The sequence below is a fragment of the Citrus clementina genome, unplaced genomic scaffold, assembly GCF_000493195.1.
Source record: "Citrus clementina cultivar Clemenules unplaced genomic scaffold, Citrus_clementina_v1.0 scaffold_5, whole genome shotgun sequence".
NCBI classification, from domain to species: domain Eukaryota; kingdom Viridiplantae; phylum Streptophyta; class Magnoliopsida; order Sapindales; family Rutaceae; genus Citrus; species Citrus x clementina.
In genome coordinates, this window is record NW_006262201.1 from 29378897 (window position 1) to 29388022 (window position 9126).

At 35.5% G+C, this 9126-nt stretch overlaps 3 protein-coding genes across 6 annotated transcripts; 2 read left to right on the forward strand and 1 right to left on the reverse strand.

Moving 5' to 3' along the window:
- Nucleotides 1-2513, reverse strand: LOC18041312 (transcription termination factor MTERF2, chloroplastic). Of its 3 annotated transcripts, none has more exons than XM_024183015.1 (3): nucleotides 2376-2513; nucleotides 1119-1661; nucleotides 1-320 (listed from the first exon to the last, which is right to left on the reverse strand). In XM_024183015.1, exons 1-3 carry the CDS (start codon nucleotides 2417-2419, stop codon nucleotides 278-280), a joined length of 630 nt encoding a protein of 209 aa, XP_024038783.1. In that variant the 5' UTR covers nucleotides 2420-2513; the 3' UTR covers nucleotides 1-277. The 3 variants fall into 3 exon arrangements, with proteins under 3 accessions (XP_024038783.1, XP_024038782.1, XP_006432917.1); XM_024183014.1 differs by having other exon boundaries at nucleotides 1119-2193; nucleotides 2376-2465; XM_006432854.2 differs by having other exon boundaries at nucleotides 1119-2470.
- A 934-nt stretch (nucleotides 2514-3447) lies between these two features.
- LOC112098129 lies at nucleotides 3448-5763 on the forward strand. Its single transcript, XM_024183752.1, has 5 exons — nucleotides 3448-3539; nucleotides 4479-5196; nucleotides 5307-5390; nucleotides 5485-5574; nucleotides 5691-5763. The coding sequence occupies exons 2-5, from the start codon at nucleotides 4481-4483 to the stop codon at nucleotides 5761-5763; spliced, it is 963 nt and encodes a 320-aa protein (XP_024039520.1). The 5' UTR covers nucleotides 3448-3539; nucleotides 4479-4480.
- A 645-nt stretch (nucleotides 5764-6408) lies between these two features.
- On the forward strand, nucleotides 6409-8721 carry LOC18041313 (berberine bridge enzyme-like 8). Of its 2 annotated transcripts, none has more exons than XM_006432855.2 (2): nucleotides 6409-6747; nucleotides 6884-8721. In XM_006432855.2, exon 2 carries the CDS (start codon nucleotides 6968-6970, stop codon nucleotides 8582-8584), a length of 1617 nt encoding a protein of 538 aa, XP_006432918.1. In that variant the 5' UTR covers nucleotides 6409-6747; nucleotides 6884-6967; the 3' UTR covers nucleotides 8585-8721. The 2 variants fall into 2 exon arrangements, with proteins under 2 accessions (XP_006432918.1, XP_006432919.1); XM_006432856.2 differs by having other exon boundaries at nucleotides 6887-8721.
- The last annotated feature ends 405 nt before the right edge of the window (nucleotides 8722-9126 follow it).

The following is a 9126-nucleotide window of genomic DNA, read 5'->3' on the forward strand; positions in this document are numbered from 1 at the left end:
TTCAGCACTAAGACAATGTGATTGTAAAATGAATTTGTAAATTGCTTTTAACGACAATAATGATTATAAACAGACTAGAATTTCTTGCTTCTTTTCTTAGCTTCTTTTCTCTGAAGCTGGAGTTGAGAATGCTTAAGGTCAAGAGCAAGAATGTAAACTAACAAAATGATGTTTAAAAAATTTCTGCAACTTCCTTAAACAAGGAATACCTATTAAACAAGAGTATATCACTATCCATGAAGTTGACAGCTGCAGCACTAACTTAAACTATAATGAACTAACAGTCTTCGGCGACACCGTTGACTTCACATCCAATCCTTCTGCAGTACGATTAAACAAGAAAAGTATTATTTACCAAATCAGCTAAACAAAAAGAATCATCCAAGAACACAAATCTATTATAAGAACCAAAACTCAAGTCTGATTACCACTACCATATTCCTAACTCTGTTACTTAGATGTTGTGAATAGGATGGAATACAAATGATTTTTTCCTTTTTTTTCCCGATCTTCAGTTTTTATTGATTCTTATTCACATTCATGAAAAGCAACTAAACATGGAAAAATGTGCTTCAAAGGAAACCAAGTTGATTATTTGAGTATTTGGTTACAAGGTTATCTCGCAGCAGATACAACACCTCTCTTCTGATGTATTAGAAATTAACAAACTCATGCGAAAACTCCATTGATCTAAGATCATAAATCATATTTCATGTAAATCAACAAAATTACAGATTTTCAGGATATACAGTATCAATTGCTTTAACAATAACCAATAGAGACACTAATGATATTTAAGCCCTTCAATCAAACTTATATAAATAGAGATTTATCCACAGCAAGGCAAAAACAGAACCATTAAGTCCATGCATAAAGACATTCCAAGTAAATTCCCATTTTCCGTGTTAAATTCTACTAGATTAATCATTTGGACTCGTATCCATGTTACAGAATAAGGTTTGACAAAGTCATGATACCAAATCATTTGTTCTTCCACACAAAACAATGCAAATGTAACACCCAATAAATAAAAAATGCCGAAACTACGAACTCCCAAAGAAAGAGAACATTACACGTTGAACTAAAGATAAGCAATTATGTTGCTTTATTCCACATACCTCTCAAACCCAGGTCTTAAATCCGGAAGATTCATTTCTTCTTCATACAAATTCAATAACTGAGGAACTTTCACCTGAAATTTAGTTACATAGCTCCCCTTAAATTTTGTCTCCCCAAGTACTAAGAGAGAGCATGGACATAAATCCTTCTTGATCAATCCCTTGGATAGCAGAACTTGAACAACAGAACACCTAGGAACAATCCTTTTCTCTAGGCTATATAGGAGAATTTCTGGTCTTTTTGCAATATCTTGTGATAACCAACCCATTTTGTTAACAAAGAAGTCCATAGTTTTTGTAATCTTCTCCTCAGATATTCGCATACAGTAAGGATGCCTTCTAAATGCATTAAGAGTCTCATCTTTGGACCAACCCCACCTCCGATAAACCTCAATCTTGGATTCCCAGTTCAATGTTGTCATTTGACCAATCACTTCGATAGCTTTAAGAAACATTCCCCGCAAGGGGTTAAATCCCATTGCCTTAACCTTATTGACAATCTCGCAGAACTTAGAAGGTATAATGGATGCTCCACATGGATTACTAATTACAAAATTGGAAATGTTAGATGCAGGTACACCAATCTCTCTCAAAAATGCAATATTTGGTGCTAAATTACTATTAAAATCGCGTAGGAATGCCCATTTCATGCGCTTCATCACTCTAACAACAACTTCATCGAGAACAACTATATTCTTGAGGAAATTGTAATTCGGACTAAGACGATTCTTCAAACTCACAGCTAACAGATGTGGGGTGGATGATATCAGCTTTGGAAGGTCGTCACTCAAAACTCCAATAGAACCGAAAAACTCAATCTTGGGCAAAAGATTCCTTTCACAATTAAGTGCAATGATTTGGGGGCATACTCCCACAACTTTAGAGATTTGCAAATTAGTGAAACCATGGTTCCCGAGAAGCCTAAGCACTGAGTCTGCTCCTTCTGTGTTCTTGACACTGACTTTCTTAGAAGCAGCTAAAGCAGATTTTGCTGACAACCCACATGAGTTCATGAAATAGGAGACCATAGAGGACCGTTTTTGTCCATTTTCTTTAGTTTCTACTGATCTATTCTCTAAAGGCAAAGATGAAGAAATCAACCTAACAATAAAAACTAAGTTTTGAACAAAACCCAGATGGGTCTTTGAGTTTGTGAGACCAAAATCTTTATGAGAAACTATTGTTCTTTGCATTCTCCTAGGAAAAAGAAACAATTATGAATGATTAAAGCTCATTGCAGAAACAAAAGAAGCAAACCTTGTGCAATAATAACACGATGAAGCTGTGAATAGAGCCATCATCCCTCAAAATAGTGAGCCACCATATTCGTGATGTTCTATCTTTTTGCCAGCCACCCCCAGTTCTCCTTCACTGCGATGCAGGCGCTCTGTTTGATTGCACTTTTATTGTTTTTCATTTTTTACTTCTTAACTTCTGAAAGTTAAAGTACAAACGACATGTCATCCATTAACATTTTCCGATATGCCGTTGAACTTGAACAGAATAAAAAATCATTGCGCCACCACTATTTATTCACATAACACTAAAACGTCCACATATTTTTCAAACTCATCTATCGTCCCCCAGTTTCGTTGACCATAGTAAACTGTAATTAAAGATTGTTTCAAAAAAATTTTTAAAAAAAAGCATTTATCAGTAAGTCAATTTATTTTAACAGTGGATTTAATTTGATGACCTAGAGAGAAGAGACAATTTAACATTTATTTATAAAAGAATCATAAAACAAAGTATTTTCAAAGAATTTTTTATGGGTTAAGTTCGATTGTAGTTCAACCTAACAACCAAGCAAGTTTATCCTCGAGTTAAAACTAATAATTTTGTATATCAAACTAATAGCAAAGTTAATAGTTAAATTAAAACCAGCCTATACACACACACAACTGATTAGTTATTTCAAATTTTGAAACTTAAAACTTGATGAGGTGAAAATTATTAATTAAAATTGTTTACGGTTTGTCTTTGTTTTTTATATAAGAAAATTTGATTAAAAAAAAAAAGATTAGCAAACTATTTTATATTTTTTAATTTATAGAGATGGTTAGTAAACTTAAGAGATATAGAGGAAAAATAAAAAATAAATTATTTATAAATTAAATGAGATTATTTATTTTAATCGGAGGCTCAAATAATATTTTTAAATATCAATGGTTCTAATAGTGTTCACATTAGTAAAATGTAAAAATGACTTTAAATATCGGTACATATTAAATTTAGAGTCATATTTGTAATTTTTGTAAATTACGGGGATAACTTGATAATTATCTTCTCTAGGGAACTCTGGGTGAATGCTTGGCTTTACAAGATCACTCATTCCTGAGCCTGAAAACATTTCTCAGCCTTTTCTATTATCTTCTGCTTACAACTCCCGCCACCGCAGCCGCTATCTCAATTACCAAGAAGGTCAGTGCTAGGGTTTCCGCAGAAAAATTATTTATTTTTTCCCTGATGCAGTCATTTCAAATTATCGTGAAATTATAAAACAAAAATACCAGGGCTTGTATAAAAATGGTTCTTATTGTTTATTCGACCAAACAGCGATATGGTGACTGACACGAATGTGTTTTTATTGTCTGAGTCTTCTTTTTTATTATTATTAGATTTAGGTAGCATTTGGGCCTGAGAATGTGCCTTCTTTAGAAAGCACTTTTGACTAAAAGCTCTTGGTAGCGCTTCTTCGGGAAAGCAGTTTTACAGCTGCTTTGTCAACTGTTGTTTCAAATGCAAATTGAAACACATTCGTGTTAGTGATGTGCCCCGGCATGGTTCTGCTTCGATCTTCATTTTGCAAGGTTTTGTTCTGTTCTATAAAACAAATGAATTGGTCTCATCAGATGGTATGCATTTTAATTGAAAGGTGAAAAAAGTAAAGAAATTGAAACAATGTATGAGAATCTTTGAGTGTTTTTGTTATAAAACGTAGTTCTTGATCGCCTTCCATTGTGTCAATGCTTGTTCATTTATAGAAATTTTTTACCATGATTTGAAATTCCGAAGATGGATTCATAGTTTATATTGGAAGATTGAATGTTGAAACAGCCTAAATTTATCCACCAAGTCATTTACCGATTAGAAACTAAACATTCGGGTATTGACAACCCTGTCTAGAAATTTTGCAGAGCAAAAGTCTTCAACGAGTCTCAGCATTGACTATCGTAGGCCATGCAGCTTATTTTCATTTTCCTTGTTATCTTTAATTTGGGTGATTGAAATTTACGAGTCAAATGTATATAAAAATTGTCAATTTTATTAAAATGTTCTGTCAATTTCTTAATCTTGAATTTGAGTGACTGAATTTTTTAATTGATATGTCTATAATAATGTTTTTTTTTAATTTTACAGATATGAGTTCATCTACTGATAGTGATGATGATTTAATTGATTTGATTACATTACCGATAATTATGTATCAATATCTCAACTATATGGTCGAGGAATCATGTAGTACTGATGACGACACATCTTACGGCAGCACTGTTGTTTCTGCACCACAGAAAAAGAGACAAAAAGTTTCAAAAGGAGTCGGAGTTGCTCAAAATTCTTCCCGTAGAGCTGTTGTTTCTACCCAAGTAAAAAAGACAGAACTTCTTTCTCAAGGAGTTGGAGTTGGTGATGCTGCGTCACGTAATATTGCTGTTTCTACACGAGGAAAAAAGAAAGAAAGCACTTCTTCCCCTAATGATGTTGTTGCCACACAAGAGCAAAAGAGAGAATTTGTTTTAAAAGGAGTTGGGGTTCACAATTCTTCTCGCAATGCTGTTGTTTCTACACAAGAAAAATTGAAAGATGTTTCTGAAGGAGTTGGAATTGCTGACACTTCTTCACATAATGCTGTTGTTTCTGCACAAGGGAAAAAAAGACTACAAGTTTCAGAAGAAGCTGAACTTAAAGTATCTCAACAATTAGATGTTCTTTTAGATGCTGTAGCAAAGAAGAGTTTTAAGGGGATAGATAAGCCGGGTTGTAGCATTGGGGAAGTGATGCAAATGGTAGAGGGGATGCCCGAAATTGTTGAGAACGATGAGCTATTCATGAAAGCTGCTGATATCTTAACTGAAAGGCAAACAGAGAGATGTTTGTTGCACTAAGGGATAAAAACAGGCAAATTATGTGGCTTAAGCATAAGAAAGTCTGATGCCACAGCTCTGTCAATTGTTGACTTGGTTATAGGATCAGTGTGTTCCGTTACGTCAGATTTATTTCTAGTCTACAAATGGTGTCAGGTTTTTTTTGGGTTCCTATCCCGTACATCAAGTATGTGAATAGATGGTTATCCTTTTGGTATATTACTTGAGGTCTATAATCTCATTTCAAACTCTATTATGCTCATGCCATTATGTAAGTGCAGGTTTCCTAGTATAGCTCTTGCATATATTGATGGAATTTTAGTTAGAAATTTCTTCTCGATCACCTTGTTACCTGGTAATGACACTATTAGGTTACATAATCAATTAATCATCTTAGTCATTGATCTCTTTAAACCTTAATCGTCGGCTTCTGCTTCCGATGCTAATGCAAGTTCCCATCTGGGTTAATATTATTCTGTTTCTGAAGGTATGGAACTCCTTTGAGTTTTGCTTCTGTTTCACATTTTATATCAATGGCAGCGGCCTTAGCTCGTTTGTAGGGAGTTATTGCATGATCCTCAGGTGGTTAACTTGTCAGTGATAATTAATCTAAGTGATTGACATACAGTAATCTGGGGGGAAAAATAATAATAGAAGAATGAACAAAACTCTGCCGATAGGTTTTGGCTATTGATAAGTAGAGCAGGTATGAAATGACAAACCATTTACTGAAGGCTGTATGCATGCAATAGTGACAAGTTTAGGGAGTTTCACCAACTTAAATGCAATTACTGATCTTGATTATGAAAGTAATGAAAATGATTACGTATTTTAATATAATATTTGTCTATTTTGGCTACGAGTCTTCACAATTTTGTTTCCAGATACACTTTAAGATGTTACACTTTATTATGTGCTATTTCAAGTCTTGAGGGATTAGGACATTATAAACTAAATTTTACCCTGATATCATTTGTAACGACCAACTGGCATACAATAAAAGAAATGAGGCACTCAATCATTGGATAAAATCGTCTTTTTGATCTACATCGTAAATAAATTTTACTCTCGAATATTAATTGTAACCATCAGCTCTCATATAATATGTAGAAATCAATCATCGTAAATAAATTTTACTCTCGAATATTAATTGTAACCATCAGCTCTCATATAATATGTAGAAATCAATCTACAAGGTAACTGTACTATAGAGCACAGAGCATCTTCTTGGAAGATGCAAAAATCATGAAAACCATGAGGCCAGCAATGCTCTCCTTGCATTAATTATCTATCTTGTCTATTTCCCTGGAAGCATCTTCAGTCAGAGTCCAACAATCCTGCACCACAACAATCACCTACCAAACTCACTTATCACTTATTATTTTATAACTCACAGCCACTTATCTCTAGACACAAGCTTTCAAGTACAGAAGCTACCACTCTGCTTATACTGCGAAAGCTTAAGAGCTTCTCATTCTCACTCTCTGAAGGCCTTGCTGCTGTCAACTTTTGACCACAAGTTTACTACAACAAGAGCTCTCTGAGTTAGTAAAGCTATCTCTTCAACTTTTATTGAAGTTCTTTTAGTTGCTTATTTTAAGTAAAGAAGATTGCTTCTCTACTTTTACCGTCAAATTTTCGTCATGTGGGATATTTATGCGTTTCCAAACTTTAATGTAGCAGGTGACAAAGATCAACAAATATAGTACTGCAAACAATCCTGAATCAGATTCCGGGGAGATTCACAGCAAGAGGAAGTAGAAAATGGAAATGGTAATTTTGAAACCTGCTGTAATTTCTCTGCTTTCAGTTCTTGTGTTGTACATTTCATGGTCTTGGAGGGTAAACTCTCACGAAAGCTTTAACCAATGCCTTCTGAACAATTCTCCGCCCTCCCACCCAATTTTTCAAGCAATACATACTCCTCAAAACTCTTCATATTCATCTGTACTGCAATCATACATCCGAAATCTTCGCTTCAACACATCCTCAACTCCAAAGCCTGTGCTTATTGTGGCTGCAATGCATGAATCCCATGTCCAAGCTGCCATAATTTGTGCTAAAAAGCACAACCTGCAAATGAAAATTAGAAGTGGGGGACACGACTATGAGGGACTATCATATGTGTCCAATATCCCATTCTTCATCCTTGACATGTTCAATCTTCGCTCCATTGATGTCGATATAGAAAGTGAGACTGCTTGGGTTCAGGCTGGAGCAATTCTAGGTGAAGTCTTCTATCGAATAGCGGAGAAAAGCAAAACTCATGGCTTTCCAGCAGGGGTTTGTCCTACAGTTGGTGTTGGCGGCCACTTCAGTGCAGGAGGGTATGGAAATATGATGAGGAAATATGGATTATCAGTCGATAACATTGTCGACGCAAAGCTCGTGGATGTTAATGGCAGAATACTCGACAGAAACTCCATGGGGGAGGATCTTTTTTGGGCTATCAGAGGAGGGGGAGCCAGCTTTGGAGTTGTTCTTGCTTACAAAATCAATATTGTTCCTGTTCCGGAAACAGTCACTGTCTTCAAGGTTGAAAAGACCTTGGAACAAGATGCTACCGATGCTGTGGACAAATGGCAACACGTCGCCCACAAGCTGGACGATGGTCTATTCATCAGGCTGGTGCTGGATGTTGTGAACAGCAGTACACGGACTGGGGAAAAGACAGTGAGGGCTACGTTTATTGCCTTGTTCCTCGGAGGGTCCGAAAGGCTACTGACAATCACTGACGAGGGATTTCCCGAACTAGGATTAACTCGATCCGACTGCACCGAATTGAGCTGGATTGATTCAGTGGTTTACTGGGGCAGCTTCCCTGCAGGGACACCGGCAAGTGTGTTGCTCGATCGAACGCCACTGACGCTGAGCTCTCTGAAGAGGAAATCAGATTATGTGAAGGAGCCAATCCCAAGGGAAGGCCTTGAAGGGCTGTGGAAGAAGATGATCGAACTAGAGAGACCATACATGAACTTCAACCCTTACGGTGGCAAAATGCATGAGGTTTCGGCAACGGAGAGTCCATTTCCGCATAGAGCTGGGAACTTGTGGAAGATTCAGTACGTTACGAATTGGAATGAAGAAGGGGTTGATGCAGCAAATTACTACATAGATTTGACCAGGCAGCTCTACGATTACTTGACTCCTTTTGTGTCCAAGAACCCAAGGCAGTCATTTCTAGCCTACAGGGACCTTGATTTGGGTACCAACAACCACAAGTTTGAGACAGGCTACTCGGAGGGAAGAGCTTATGGGATCAATTATTTCTTGGAAAATTTCGACAGGCTCGTCGAAATTAAGACCAAGGTTGATCCTGATAACTTCTTCAGGAATGAACAGAGCATTCCAGTTCTTCCCCCACTACATGATGTAGAATAAATTACTAGAAACTCACTCTTTGTACTGCTTATAAGAAGAAAATTAGCTTAATTTGTTCTTAATTTTGTAGTTCAAAATAAAGCATTACCATCAATAATGTGCTTTTTTTATTCTTACAATCAGTGTGCTTCCTCTTCTAAATTATTATTGCACTTCTAATTATATTACTGAGGTTGGGGTAACTTTTAAAGTTTTTAGTAAATATTAACAAAGTTGATTTAATTTATTATTTATATAATAAAAAATTAATATATATTTAATATTTTTATTATATTATTTTTTTAAAACTCATATTTCAACATACTGTTTAATTTTTATTTTATAATTATAATTTTTTTTTCATGACTGAAAAGTGACATGCACCACAATATTAGATTATCACTTGGGCATCTCAACAGAATATTCAATTTGTGCAATCATGTAATTTTTCCTCACACCTCTAAAATGCAGTTCTTTATAAATTTTATAAGCGGTGGCTGGAGATTTTTATGATTTTTTTTTTTCTAAACTCCTTTAACGCATGATTTAGACCTGACAGGGGA